The sequence below is a fragment of the Opisthocomus hoazin genome, chromosome 2 (genome assembly GCF_030867145.1).
Source record: "Opisthocomus hoazin isolate bOpiHoa1 chromosome 2, bOpiHoa1.hap1, whole genome shotgun sequence".
Classification (NCBI taxonomy): Eukaryota; Metazoa; Chordata; class Aves; order Opisthocomiformes; family Opisthocomidae; genus Opisthocomus; species Opisthocomus hoazin.
In genome coordinates this window covers 13,301,432-13,317,588 of record NC_134415.1, presented here as the reverse complement: position 1 = coordinate 13,317,588, position 16,157 = coordinate 13,301,432, and the positions used below count along the sequence as shown (strand labels likewise).

General features: G+C 38.7%; 1 protein-coding gene across 6 annotated transcripts in view; it reads right to left on the bottom strand.

The window, feature by feature from the left end:
• Positions 1-254: 254 nt before the first annotated feature.
• CNST (consortin, connexin sorting protein) overlaps positions 255-16,157 on the bottom strand; it is a 52,560-nt gene continuing 36,657 nt past the window's right edge. For all 6 annotated transcript variants that reach the window (XM_075412651.1, XM_075412647.1, XM_075412646.1 and 3 more), the window contains 3 exons: positions 14,109-14,986; positions 6,280-6,415; positions 255-4,582 (listed from right to left, as the gene is read on the bottom strand). In XM_075412651.1, coding sequence (XP_075268766.1) covers positions 4,377-4,582; positions 6,280-6,415; positions 14,109-14,986 — 1,220 coding nt within the window. In that variant the 3' untranslated portion in view covers positions 255-4,376. The remainder of the gene's footprint in view (positions 4,583-6,279; positions 6,416-14,108; positions 14,987-16,157) is intronic.

Sequence of the window (16,157 nt, the reverse complement as noted above, 5' to 3'; positions counted from 1 at the left end):
GTACTTTAAACCAACCTGTCTAGAGGAACCACGCTCTATGAGGAAGCTGGGTTTTCGTTTAGCTACCAAAGCAAAGGCAAACCCACCCACCCAGGAAAACTACATTACACCAAAAAACAAACCAAACCTTATGCATTTTAACTTCATTTTCCATTCTGGTTTGGGTTTGACCATGGCATTCTTATTGGAGGTACTGCTCATTTACTTGAATTTCACAGAAAATCTTCTCAGTCTTTTTATACATTCAGAAATCACAGTACCCAAAAAGGTTCATGTATTTTCTTTGGGACAGTTTTTATTTTATTTTTCTTTTTGCTACAGTATTTAAATTACAAGCTTGGGTGATGGTTTCAAATACAATTATTTATTCCTTTTCCTAAAGGAAGCTTAAGTTAAATTTGGTACAAACAGTTACTAGTCCTTTCAGATAGTCTTGGTTTTACATTACAGTACAAAATAGGCAAATGTGTTTTCTTAGGAGGATAACAACCCTTTAAGTTACTGAGTCACACAAGAATCCGGACTTCCAGCCTACTCTGCTTATTTGATAGTTCAAGCTTGCCCTTTACTCTCAAAAACCCTAAACAAGAGTTTCCCTTTTCATTAGACTACTTCCTACTGCTTGTCACCAGGGCTACGCGTTTTCCAAGTATGAAAGGAAAGAGATTGAAAAATTTTAAAACATGGGCTGTGTCTAGATGGTAAACTTCTGCTGACGTATCTGGCTGTGGAATATCTGCTTCCTTACCGACGCTGCTGAGAACCAGCCTGTAGTATAGTGTGGCTACGCCACAGCACAGTGCTTTTCTTGGTGTAGTCTATGCTATTTGGGGTGAGGGTGTTAACTTTTGTCTTCAAAAAGCTTCTTTTGGCAGCTGAATCTACATCATAAGTCTTGCTGGTTTTGCTCTATCGTGAGAATCTTTTCAAAATAATTATGCTCAAAGAATAAACTGGACGGTGGGGGTTTCTAGTAGAGTGCTGCAGGTGATTAAGTGGCCACAACTTCTTTGAAGGTACACTATCGGCCTGAAATACAGTCATATTTTAAGAAATTACTTTTAACTACTGTCAAGTACTGAACCATTCCCTGAATTTTCCTACCAACTACAAATGGTTTTATGCTGGCCTAGTAGGTTTCCCATACTGCCAAGCAGAACAGCCATAAAGACAGTGGCAGGGAAGGAAACAGAATAAATAAAAAACTATACACAAAGGGCTTTAAAATGCACAAAGGGGGGTGGAAACCCCCCACCTTTTTCCTGTGTCTTCTTCCTACTTATAACAATCTTATTTTACCTCAAAATACTCAGACAAGATGAATAACTGTTCAAATCAACTATCTCTTTTAGCTTGGATTTACCTGACCGTAAGATCCTAACCCCTCAGGTGACCCAAGAGGAAGCAATGTCACCAGCAATCTGCAGAGAACAGAGCACATGGGAAGGCCAACACCAGGCCTTCCCACGCACTCTTTGGAGTTCAACGCAAAGCAAATTTTGCTACGTTGCTAGCTGCAAGCTTGATAATGTACTACAGACCATGCAAACTATTTGCACTAACAGAATTGTCACACGAAGCAAGAATTAGTACCATCGGCTTTTTATAAAGGAATGTCAACGGAAATCAGATCCAGATTCAACCCCTTGGTTGCATCCGAGGAGTGAACAGCTCAGATCAGGAGCCGGGCAGCCCGTGCACAAATGCCCATTCCGCTCCCTCACATTCTGAGAGACTTTGCAGGTGAGGTACCTTGGCACAGGCTGGGAGGGCTGGAGAGATGCTCCACGTTACAACACGAGTATAAGGTAGCTGAGTTACACAGAACGCCTGGCTGCTCATTTTTCATCGGGTACGTGTTGGTAAAGTGGTGCCCAACTTCTTCGTGATCTTCTTGCAGGCAGTTCTGCTGACACTACGGTCTTTGCACTGGGAATATCGCACACAGTGGACATACCAGGATTTGGACCACTGATTTTAAATGGAACTGCTTATTAAAAATTGCTTTGACTTTAAATACCTTTACAATTTTAAATAAAATAATTCTTTTAAAATAGTTTTAATTAAATGAGCCTAGAAGTAGAGGATTTTTGATCTCCATATCTGATACAGTTTTGAATAAATAGTTCTATATATACCTCTTGATCTTTCTGGTGATGAAGTGCATAAAAACTTAAAAAGATTTTTTAAGCTGAAATCAACAGTTGTCTCTTTAGGAATAAACTTAATATCCTGAAACACGCAATGCAAAGGTACAGAAACCCAAAATATAGTCTAACTACATAGTCACTATAAATACCTATGTTAACTGAATGCATGCTTTTTAATTACTGTGACTAAATTACCCAAAAATTAAGAATCTCTTTAAATCAAAAACTAAATAAATAAACAAACGCAGACTTCAAATAATAAACTGAACCAGCCAGTAACACTTTAAAACACAAAAGTGTCTTTCCCTTTCTCCTTTAGATTAGCCCAGCATAATAATACTCCGAGGACAACAAACAAAACAACATACCAAACTACCGTTCTCAGGTTTCACTCTGAAAGCAAAAGTTTTCATTAATTTGGGCATTTTAAATTTGCTAGTTTAATATATAGCTGCACATGAGGCTCCCTAAGGTATAAGTAAAATAAGCCTCCACAGTGAAAACAAAAAGAGAAATCATACATGCAATTTATTCTAGAAAATAAACGTGATTTTAACTTTTACTTTAAAAACCCATTGAGTATAACAGTGCATTAGGAACAATCAAGCTCACTAGAGGGACAATTTGCTTGCAATGCCTGAAAGCATGATCATTTAACGTTACAATTCTGAGCAATATCTTGAGGACTTAATTTCATAGTATTTCACAAAATAATATTCTAAACCTGAACACACGGCATCATACAACGTTAGTAAGCAGGGAATCGCAGAGTAGAGTGGAGTGGGCCCCTCCCAAATGCTGTTTCCTGAGGTGTAAAGGAATGGTTTCAGGCTAACCCCTTCAGCAGGGCGAGGCCACCAGGCTCTGTGCAAGAACAGTTGCCACATTTTGCCCAGAGTGTGGCCTGAAGGCCTGTGTATCTAATTCTCCTCTCCACAGTCACGTCAGTGTTTCTCCCATGTACCACACAGGGAGGGCTGAGCACCAAGTGATAGAAATACCCATTTAAAATGACTCTTTGTACCGCTTTAAATTGGTTTGCACAGCTGATAGAAAAAGATTTTACAATACAAGTCTCAGAACCGCAGGGCAAACAGATGCAAATGTGCTTTATCTGCTGGAACGAGTGCCCTGGACTCTTCAACATGCCGGGATCTGCAGCGAGCCTCTGAATCTCTTCTGGTGGATCAGTCCCACTTTAGCTCAGCATTCAGCACTGCGAGAGGCTGCAGCCACACAGTTCAGCGACCCTGTGCACTCATCTGGGATGAATCAGACATGAGCCCTGACTGCAATAAATATTCACAGACAAAGGCAAGGATTATTATTCCTCATTTATGGAGGAGAAACTGAGGCACAAAGTGATTACTACAAGTCAGTGACATAGCTAGACAGAAAACCCAGTTAGCCCCACACCTGCCACCAGATGTTTTAAAATTGGCCAAAGCCACTTTACTATTTAACATGAATAATTTACTAAACATCTTACTTTTGTTTCTGTGTTTAGTGAGACCAGTGACTTCTTTTTTAACCTTCCATTTCTAAAACAGCCCACACAACAGTATGAGCAAAGTTCCAGGAAATTTAGTGAAATCCGCCAGCAGATTTATCCCACTCATGATATTCACCGTAAGCTATAAGCTGCAGGGTCAGTCTGTTAATCACCAAATGAGGGCTCCATGAATGCCGCTGCACTCTTCTCACTCCACCCAAATAATTACATAGCTCACCAGGAGAATTAAAACAGAGAAAAATAGTAAGACTTTGAAGAAAAATAATGTTTCCATAAAACACAGACTTATTGCATGATAGCTGGAGGCAACACCTTTGCACAAACAGCTGTAAATTAAAGCTGTCTTTTTACTAAGCTTCCAGAGATTGCTTACACAACGTGTGGCAATGGGAGAGCACACAGAAGACAGTTATTTTCTTCTTTCTTCTTCACTTACTCAAGTTGTCGAAAAGGTCCTTGTCTAATCTCAAAATGGTGAAGAGAATAGCTTTTTTATTCTCCCATACCACACTGCTACAGCTTACAATGTGAACACTTTGCCACCTGATCGCTAAACTAGAATTTTCTTGATTTCTAAGTAAAAGTGTAAGTACATCATCAAATACACATCACCCGCAGGTGGCAAGGGTTAGAGAACTTGAAATCATAATTTTTTCCTGTCCCCTCCAGTAACCACTGGTGAGCTCTCAATGTGCTGTCTCCACTCATTTCACCTACGAGAAGGCTATCCAGTGTTTAAGTTCCTCCATACGCTGCAATATCTGGGTATAATAGAAATCCATGTTGGCTGCAAAATCAGTACACACAGGGGATGCCGTGTCACCAAAGGTGCAGTACAATGCAGTTCCTCCAATGCTAAGGAAAACAGTTGCTATGCACAGCAGGATCAGCAAAATACAGGAGCCACCAGCTACTTCATCTGTAAATATAAGAGCAGAAAAGGTGAAAAGGGATGATACACAACGCAATATGAACACACGTGAGAAAATCTGAGATACATTTTTACCATGACTGGGTCAGGAGGTAAACACAGTTAGTAATGCTCCCTGTGTCAAAGTGACCGTAATATATACCAGGAACTGTGTGTTTCTCTACCCAGTCTTTTCAGAAACCTAAATGATTACACAGCTTCATTTCTGCAACCTGTGTACCTGACCTTGCTGGTACCACTTGCGGAGTCATTCCACAGTGACGCAAAATACACTTAACTATGAGAATGCTGAACAACCAAAACCTTCCTTCATGGCAATAGCTGACAATGAAGTGAAAGCTTTGAAACCAAAACAAATGGAAACATTCTTGCTTCATTTGTACTGACAGTAACTGTGTTACCATGAACTGCTCCTGTATTCCCTCACGCTTTGACTGTAAGGACAGAGACAAAACCTTCAGGGTAGGCTAATGTGAAGAGTTATTTTACATCTTGGTTATTCTGTGGTAACTCTTTGCATGGTTCTTTATTCCATAGTAAGAGCAATAAAAAGGTTGCAGAGGTGCTGCTACATCCTCACACCTCACTTGTCCTTGGTAACTTGTATGCATGAACAACATCTGCATCTCCTGTCAGACTGAAGAGGCTCTAAGAAAATTTCTGAACTCCCTTCACTCTATATCAGGGAGAAGAAACAGGGGAAAAGAAGGAAAAAAAAAGAAACATTTTTGTATATTTGAAATCAGATTAAAAAAAAAAAAAACAAAACCAAACCAAAAAAACTTTCCTTCTGAATCACTAAATTCCTGGGGAAAAAAAATCATTGAAGAAACTCTAATTGAAATTTTATTTAAAACATAAATGATTTTAAAATAATTTCAAGAAAAAGATGGGAGAACCTCCCTTTTGGGCAGTGAATAGATTTTCTTTTCAGCATATAAGACACACTTAACACACTTCTAAGCATTGAAGACCTCCATTTAATACCATTTAGTGGCTGGCACACACAACAGATTTAGAAAGTACTATCATTGGTAACCAAAAGTATTTTTCTTAACGTCTCTTTAGTTTGAATAATAGAGAACTTAAACTCCAAGAAAAGCGTAAAAATAATATGTTGTATTTCTTATGAGGCTATTTAGCCCATCAAAAAGGCAGTAAGGTTTTTAGCCAAATTTAATGACAGCTAGCAAATATATATGGATGTTTAATTATGAAGCAAGGTTAAAATCTGACACCCTCCAAATTCCATGGTCTACTAGAAAGGGTTGGAAAGCTACCTGTGGACAAAGCACAACAGACGTTTTTCTTTTGCATCCCACTTTACTTACATGGATTACATTCAGGGAGAAAGCCTACACCTCCCACCTCTAAGCTCTAAACATTAACGAAAAGACATCTATTAAATGTCACTCGCAAATCATTCAGCCAGAGGAAAAAACCCGTGGCTTCAGTCTCAGTCAAGCTTTAAACCAGAAGTGTACTTACTGTGTTCTGCTGTAGCCTTGTAACCCAAACCTGGTACAGACTAACCTTCGATCAATGACCTTCACTTATTACTTGATGAAGTTTTAAAAAGCCAAGACAGTATGTACAACAAACGCCCACTTCGCTCTTGTAAACAAAAAGATCAACATCATTTGCACCCCAAGAGCACAAGCCATGAATTAACAGCTTTAAATTACCTTGATCCAATGTGTCTTCTATTTCTTGGAATCGCACTCTTCTCTTTGTTTGCCTTTGCTGGACTTGAGCAATTGTTTTTCCTTCCCTGTCATCTCTCTTCTTTAGTATAGACACCAATCCTTCCGCTGGGGCGATCTATCAGGAAAGACAGTGAGTGGACCAAGAGATGTGAGAAATCACACCATGACATCTATTTAACAATGACTTTAGGGATGAAATGAGCTAAACAGCTAAAAAAATGTTTTCCACTCTACTTTTCTTAAACACTGGAGCACTTGTGAAACCTCCTTCTTGAGTACGTTAATTCCTTAACATGCAGGAGAGTTGCAGTATTGTTCTGCTGTCTGCTGACGCTACCTGCCCTGAATTGCTATCAATGTTAAATACCCAAACATTTACTCTTTGGATCATACCCTGTATTCACTGCAACTCTTCCTTCGCAAGCTCACGTTATTAAACCGCATAGGTTGAAACAGCGGTGAGGAGGGTTCACATCACAAACACTATCATCAGAGGGCAATAAGAAGTCAATGACACACTGCTGCTGCCTCTCCAAAGATAGAATCCTGCAGACTATCAAACACTTACTGTGAGATTAATTTTCTAGCATCGTAATTAGTTCCCCGGGGTAGACAGCAAGCTACAGTGGGGCCACAAAACCAAAAAGAGAGAACAACAAGGAAAAAGAAAGCTTCAATGGTGTGGAAAGATTCCAGCTCCACATTGCAATAAACTCTCTGGATACAGTGGCAGCTCATAAGTCCTTCCCTACGGGCTGGTCACCCAAACAGCCTGCGCAAACAGCGATATAGTCAGTAAGTTTATAAACCGTAACTTCTCCTTCCTTTGCTACAGCATTTGGCTTAGCTGCAAAAGTATATGCTAAGCCATACTAGGACATTACACCAGCCTGAGCAGTCTGTAATTTCCCAGTTATTAGAGAAATGAAAGTAGGGGAGATATCAGAAGAAAAATGCTTTCCTGAGCAAGCAGTTCCCGGTGTGCTAGAAACAAAGAGATACTAAAATAAGAAGCATATTTAGACTTGTCCTTTTTTAGCTTGAGATTGTCTTTACCTGAAAAAAAGTCTTAAATCATCTCTTCATAAAATCTGAGTAGCACTTTTTAAAACTTATTCTGTAGATCAGCAATAATATCTGTTAAGTTGAAAAGTAATCTGTATACATTTGTGCTACAGATAAGAAAACATACCACATTTGCAACAGAGTTTGGAACTCATTTATGTAGGAGATGACCCCAAATGCCTATAATTTTCACAAAAACTCAAAGTGGAAAAAAAGCAACTTTCCAGGTAACACTGAAGTTGCAGACAACTGACTGCTTAACTGCCCCCGATCTAATCAATTTAGAAGACGTGCATAAAAACTTGCTTGTATTGCAAGTATAAGAGCTGTACAAAACCAGAAAACAAGTGACTTCATAATTTATAATTTATGCCCCTAAACTTGCTTCATGCTACCAGCTTATATAAGGCATCGAGGCATGCTGTAATGGGAGAGATGGCGCACTGAACACAGCGAAACGCAAGCACAACCCCGTCGGCACTGTACCAACTACAGCACTGCGCGTCTGCAACATTTTAACTGGTAGATGGGGCAATTACATTTGCAGGTCTCCAGTCTGGCAGTATTTTATAGCCCTCAACTGGACAAATAACGCTGCCCTGAACAACTCACAGAGTTGGTCACTCTGGGTATATGCCTCCAGTCTAACAATTTTTCGCAAAATCACAACTAAGAGGGTAAAAATGATCTTGGCCACGCTTCTCTCTTTGATATTCACTTTCCCTTTTGATTATCTGCTCAAGAGCTTGAATGAATTTAATGAAACAATGCAAATGAAGTACTTCAAAATTAGTGAAAATGTGGAGGTGGTGGAAAGAAATTCACAGAGTCACAGAATGCTTTGGGTTGGAAGGGACTTTTAGAGGTCATCTAGCCCAACTCCCCCACAGTGAACAGGGACATCTTCAACTAGACCCATACAGCCTGGCCTTGAATGTTTCCAAGGATGCAGCCTCCACTGCCTCTCTGGGCAACCCCTTCCAGTGTTTCACCACCCTCACTGTAAAAAATTTCTTTCTTCTATCCAGTCTAAATCTACTCTCCCTTAGTTTAAAACTATTACGCCTTGAATTCTTTTAAGTCAATATAAGGAGGACCATTATTTGGCCCAAATGAACCACAAATAAGACCCCACAAGTGTCTTATCACAACAGACAAGTGCACTGAGGTGAAGTTTCTTGTGGTAATGTTAAATTAGTCTTGCAGAACTGCCATGAAAATTTATCTGGCCAGCCACAAAATCAACACTTATGCTTCCTTGTTGTGACAAGGAAGGGGGATCATGTAGGACTGCATTAATTTGACTTATTTATTTGGGAGGGTGGAGATGAAATTATGTCTTTTAAAAAGTAGATTATTTAAGCTTCTGTGTATGGCATTGCTTTCATAAAGAGGATCAACGGCTCCAGCTGCAGCCCCCCCCCCCCCCAGTAGGCTGGCTGTTTCCTGGCACGCGTTTGCAAGGCTCGGACCGTGCTTGGTGGGAAAGTCACCCAGGGCCGGAGGGCGCTTGCAGCACTCTGTCCTCAGATGAGCGTGTGGTGGTCGGTTCTGCAAGCAGCCATTTCAAACTGAGACACTTCATTTTGTCTGTTGGCTCTTGGTAGTTTTTGAATGACTGTGTCACAAGCTCTGTCTCATCCAAGCTTAAAACCATACGGCTATCTTTGACAGGATTATGTGGAAATGTGTGTTTCGGTGATTACAGTTACGTAAAAGGCTTATTTTTAAGAATGTCCCCTTTACATGACATGTAATTCATATCTAGACTATTTCATCTGTCTTTGAATTTCATGAGTCATGTAATTTAGGTTTTTGTTTTGTTCTGCAAAGGACCCACAAAGCTATGCCTCCTAATCAGGAGACAGTTTACTGTTAAAATGGAAATACAAATACAAACATATGGAATTCTGCATAAAGCAATATTTACACCTTTTTTTTCTACCATATCCTCAACTGCAGCTCGAAAATATTTAATGCAAACTTCACTACATTTTATTTTTCTTAATTTCAGTCATTAAAATGTCATTACTGTAAGTCTGTCACGTAAGAATAGGGTCCGATTTGCTACAAATAAAATCTAATTCAATTAAAACAATTGTAAATGTATATTTCTACCATACCTTTCATTTAGAAGGATTTCAAAGCAACATAAAAACTGATTGTATTAGATCCATCTCCCATTAATTAAACATCCAAGGAGAGGGACCTAGCTGCTGTGCAAGACTTTAAGTTTTCCATCCCAGTCTCTAGGAGGCAGGAGGAATTTAAAAAGGCAGAATATATTATTTAAATTGGAAGTTAACGAGGGAACTGTGGTTAATACAGATGACCACAAGTCAAGCCTCTGCTTGACTTGAACCACAGGAGGAAAAATGTAGGCTTGTACCAGGCTGCACCGCAAACAGCTCTGTGTTACATAAAAGAGCTACAAAAAGGATCCTACTTAAACATCGAACATTTTCTTAATTTTACACTAGATAATTAACAAAAGATGCTCTTGGCGCATCCATGTAACTGAGCTTACTCACTCAGTTCTGCTGGTCTTCACAAGATCTTTTGACCGGAGCTTTTATAATTACTGTACAGGAACTGAAAATGGCACTCAGGTATGTGGTGGCATTTTGACCAACAGTCAAAAAGGAAAGCAGCAATGACTGTTGGTTAACTAAAACTCTGGTAAATATATCAGCTTCTCCCTTCTTACTACTATTAATATAAGATGGTTCTGCTTCACAGAAAAGTTTTAAACTTTTCTTGATAAAGTTTAATATCCTAGTGGCAAAATGGTAAAAAAATAAGCTCTAATTAAACTACCTGTCTCTGCTTTGTTTCAAACAGCATTTGCTACTAAAATATTAAAAAACCTTCTTACATTATATGCATATTTTCATCAAATACAATGTATACACATTTAAAAACACATTAGACAAAACTATGAGAATAAGGTCTTGTACTTCAAGCTCTTAGAGAAAACATATTAAACTTGACTATTGGAATCACTTGTAGCATACAGAAGTAAATATAACCCCCAAAACTGGAGGCACTGCAAACTGGGATCTAGGAGGAAAAGTCCACTGTGTGAAGCATTTTGGTCTGAATGCAGAGAACTACTCAAGGATGAGTTTTGTTTGTATATTCTTCTGTGGGCTGTATTCCTTATTCAGTTACTTGGCAGAGGCACACGATTTTATTTCTAGCAGTGCCAGATTTTTTTTTTTAAGCTGAAAAAAGCAAGACTGCCCTGGGTTAAGCTATAAGCAGCAGACAAACCCCATCGCTAACAAATTAGATACATGAATAATTTGACTTTGAGAAGGAGCTAACTTAGCAGATTCAGTATTCATACCACAGCATCAGACTCTAACCATTTTTCTGCTATTATGCTTGCCACGGAAGTACTGGGGCTCCTTACACAGAAATAAATAGCTCGGATACCATGTAAGCATTTCAGACGGAACTGCAATTCTTGCAAACTCAAAACTACAGGCCCCAAGCCATACAAAAGAACAGGGGATCTCAACAAGGCATCATCTCCAGACCCAGTACAGATAGGGGCAGACTTCATTTCTGCAATCAAATCAGCTGCTAGTCAGTACATTTGCAGTACTCTTTAAAAGACTTGGTGTACAAACAGTGCCAACCAAAAGCTACCACCTTAAGTTATGGGAGAGAGTCTCGCTGTCTTTGCTCTCAGAAGGAAATTTACGATGATAATTTTTGACAAGGAAAAACATTAAGCTTTTACTTGTTTCCCTAATCATCACTCAGATAAAAAGTTTTTGTTATAAACTTTTATTTCATATGCCAAAATGCAACTTACATTATTGAGGTTATAACTTGTTTGACTGCTAGTGTGTCATTTCATTCTCACAGAAATGACAGTAAAGAGATCTCAGAAGATCTGTTGCTGCCAACTGCTGACAGTGCTTCAAAGCTCCTTGTTAGCTGTATGAATCTAGTTTTTGTAAAATTTCAGTGATTTCTCATTATCTGCATGTTGTCGTGCACAGTTTGTACTAGTGAAGAAATACCCAGTATAAGGGACTGTACAATATCTAAAGTACTATTTTAATTTTGAAATTATTTAAGGTCAGAGTCAGAATTTAGTGGACTTTCAGCCTTGTTATTAGTTATTGTAAACGGCAGACTAAAAGCAAGTGACATAAAGGATCGAAATTAGAGAACTACATAAGATGATTCTTTGATCTCAATATGGGGTCAAACAAAACATCCTAACTGTAAATAAATACACAAGTACTTACCCTTCCCCATTTTCAATAAATTATTATTACACCTCCATTGAAGAATATTAATGAAATTTTGTCCTACCACCTGGTACCTGTACCTAGATTATTTCAAAATAATCTTGTCTTCTGCCTTCCATTCTAACTTATTTGTTGCAATTTTGTAAATACTTACTCCATGAAAAGTTTTATCACAGTAAAATTGATTTATGCTTTGGGTTTTTTTTTTTTTTTTACTGTCATACTGGTACATCTCATGTACTTAATTTCACTTCATTCATGTGGCCACCAATGCATTTTCTAGATATTTATTTAATTATTGTATGAAAACATTGTCATCTTACTAGATGGCCACAGCCCAAACAATGCAACTTCAAAGGCTTCAGGAGGACAAGAAAGGAAAAAATGTTTTGGTTGGGTGCAAATATTGGTCTGCTTGTCAAAACATCAGTGGAATCTTATTTTAGCACTAAAACAAAATCAGTGAAGGCAAGTTAACAGTGCTGCTTCCTCAGGGATGCTAAACTCTCTCAATTCCTAGCGTCTTCCAGGGAAGCTGCAGGTGCTCACCACTTCTGAAAAACAACCCCTACAGTAATGATAGGTGGTAAGATTAACTGGAAAATCAAAATATAAGTGTATAATAAATATAAGTGTATAGTGAAACAATACAAGCTTCTGTGCTGCATATTACAAATTTTAATCATCCTTTTTCTCTTCTCCCTGATTTAAACCCCCCGCCTCATACACAGCTCAGGCCTCTTGCTAAAAATGACTCAGAAAGACTCCCACCAGTGCCAGCCAACATTATGCCATATATGGCCAGAAAAAGTACTACAGGAAGACTCAAGGTACTTTTTCCTCTCCAGAGACTCAGCTGGCCACCAGAGTACTGGCAGTCCTAGCATCGGGATAGCAAACTAGAAATGAAACTAGATTCCCTGTAAAGCATTATCATCAGTCACTGGGCCAATCAATACAACCATAATTTTCCTAACAGCATCAATATGCTGTTTCCTATCCCATCCTCTAAAACACAAATAGCACCAACAAAGCAATTTAATAGTTGCTATAGGATTAATTTAGGATTTTTCTACATGAAACAGAACACTTCTCTCCTGTAGTTTAAAATGCTGAACTTTCAGTGGGCTCAAAAGAAACCTAACACTAAGGGATGATATTTAAATTATTCTTCCATTATACAAGTATAGGGGCTTAGCACAGACTGTCAACAAAATGCTCTTTCAAAACCATCCTCTAAGTGAACACAAGCCAATGGATTTAGTGCAAAAGTTTGATTATAGGTATGAACATGTATGTGGGTTTCCACATCTGCTTGTTGTCAAGAGCTTATGTACAGCTTTGTGCGCTTGGCCCTCAGGCCTGGTATGTGGTATGCCTCCTGACATCCCACAGAAAGACTGGGTGTTTTAGGGACAGGTCAGGATAAATGATCTTGGATTGGAGATAACAAGCTGTTTAGGTGAGGAGAAAAACCAAAATGCTCTGTCTCCAGCTCTGAAGATTATGCCAAACGTGTAATAGCATCAGCATGGATCCCCAGCATTTAGTTCCCTGCTTGGCTGCTGTCCCCGAGTGATCGTGGGTTCGTGGTCTCTGTGCATTAGCTTCTGGTCTACAGAGCAATACTGTTACTTTATTGCCAAGGGATGCTGTATTGTTAAATGCATTAAAAATAGAGATGAACTAAGAAGATGCCTTTTTACAAGTCTTCCCCCTCCAGCATCTGCAATCACATCATTTCACAATAATCTCATTTTTTCCTTTAATGAAAAAGCTTTTAAGGTCCCATGGTTGCAAATGCACCAAAACCAGAAGATACATAGAGCAAAGATGTCACACACTCTCTGAAAACATCCCAAAGCAATAAATCTTCTATATTTTTAGAAGAGCAATTTAGCTTATGAAGCACTCATTCTTGTTGCCGCCCATCAGCAGTGCTTCAGAAAGGTGAGTTCAGGCTTACAAGTTCTGTCTTAGTTTTGGCTGAACAACAAAATTGCCTAAACTTGGCAAAATTAGAAGTCCATATATTTGTATAGAGAGTTTATTACATAGGTAGTTCTCATCTATACAGAATAGGCACAGAAAAGCAAATTTTATTCTATGAATAGAAACGAGCCACCTGTTACATCATAAGCATTATGTAGATCTCTGATGTGAAACTGTGATTTAACAGGAATTGTCAGCCTATCTCCTAACAGCCTCTGTCAGAAAAAAAAAAAAAAAGGTGTTCACACTTATACGCAAAAATCAATCTAATTTTTAGAATCACAGATCTGGTCACAAAGGAGGCAAACAGGCAAAAAGAAATTTTCTTCTGAATTAACTCAGAACAATTAGCTAAGTATAGATTTCAGATTTTAATAAGTGATATATGAAGGAATATTTAACACATTATGAAGCTGGCAATATCTAAAATATCTTAACTGAGATAAACATGGAAGAAGATTTTATCAGATTCGCAGTATTTACCTCAGCAATCTCTATCCTTCTTGCAAGTTCATCAAGAGAAGAAAAGCTGTCGTCTAGCGATAAAGCTTCCAGTGAGTTGTAAGATGCTTGTTCAGGTGAAATATCTAGAACAGTGTCAAAGTCGTCTTGGTTTGCTAAGTTTGCAAATGATTCTTCACTGTCTATTATGCTACCATTTAAAAATCTGAGAAATAAATCTTCTCGCTCTTCATTATTTACCTTCTCCTCCTGTCCTCCTGTTCCCTGTATCTCCTGGCATACTCGTGAATGGGCAGTACTCTCATGCTCTGACACTTCTTCACACCCAGAGCATACATTTGATGCAGTTCTGTCCCGCGAAGATTTTTCATCATCATCATCAGGCTGTTTTTGCTGCTGCTTTAAATCACTATTTCCAAGCTGGCCACTAGCAATTTCTGAAGAGCCAGCAGCATGTTTTGATCCCAGCAGATTTCTATCAGCTTGCACATCTTTATCAGTAGGAAACAAATCAGGCAGCATATAATCAGCATCTGCTAAAACCAAAGCATCTACCATTGGCTCAAGAGGGAGTTTCACTCCAGGCTCCCCAGCTGTGCCTTCTATTTTTCCCGCATCCTTAGAGAGCTGTCTTTCTCTCAGCTGCAAACTGTTATCTTTACCGGCATCCCCCGATGACAAACAGCCCGAAGAAGGCCTGCCCACTGTCCCTGTGGACTGGGTGTGTGGCTCCAATGTTGATTCAGCACTGCAGTGCTGCTCCTCCACGTGGTCCTTTCCCGCAGCTACCCAAAGGCTTGCTGCCTCCGCCTGTCTCTCCGTTTTGTTTTCACCTGGAGAACTTGTGCTCAGCTGTTTATCTTCTTTCTTTGGTCCAACGCCAGGATAAGTTTCAGTACCTAGGTGCAACAGGAAAAACAGTTCCAGCGTTTTTAAATGATTCAAAGCATCAGCCCTGGGGGGGAAAGAGTATACTGTGATTTGATAATGCTGTAACCTAATGCTTTAAAATGCACGCCCACAAAGGGCAGTTATTTTATGCTCCAGTCAGAATAAAAGTTTCGTTAGTAGTCTGAAAAACTGACTCCTGATTCAGCAAAGTATTTGCACACATTCTTGCAGGCAAAGCACATGCTTTTATTCCCTCCTTAAAAGAGTTACTCTCATACTTCAAGGACAATACCTAAGTAAGTATCTTTCTGAACAGCCACATTTCTTCTAAAGCACATTTTATGTCAGTGCATCTCATGGAGGCCTGGAGTTCAGACAAATGCACTTAATTACAGAAAACTGTATATTAATGCTAGTGTATCTATCACACAGGGAAATAGCTGCATTTCATTTACAGAAGCTGAAATCAACTAATTTAATAAATTTTAAATTCAATTATTTTAAGTGGGTAAATAGTGCCTTTGGTTAATGCTAAATCAAATACCCAATTACGGTATTTTACATAACACACTGCATAAAAAAATGTTGTTTTTCGGATACATAAGTTAGTTCACATATTAAAAAATGCAACTGGATGCAGCTTATTTCTGTATTCACATTTACAATACAAAAGAAAACTAATTTTTCTTGTCTGAAATTTCAGAGAGAAATAAGGGGAGTTCTACATAGCTCGTGAATTCACCTACTATTGGTGTGACCTGCTGATGAAGGAGCAGACGATTAGCCCAAGTTGTCAATAAAATTACTAGACATTAGGCATTACGAGAAGCTCAAAGACAAATCTCCCCTTTTAGGCTTATGAAAAGAGAAAGGGGGTGTTTAGAATTAGAATACTAAATGAAGCTAGCTATAATAGAAACAGTTTTTATTCAACTATGGAATAAAAGACAAAGCTAAGATTGTGTTACAGTAGGACTGCTGTTACACTAATGGTCATAATCTCAAACAACAAATTAATACCTCTAGAAAACACTCATTTGCATTTTTTCATCATAGCAAAAAGAAAAATGGTCTTACGAATAGATTAATGAAGAGATCAAAGAATGCCCTTATTAACTGTACCCATTCTCACAAAAATGACTGAAGATCTCTATGCTAATCTTATCCTTCCTCACCTGT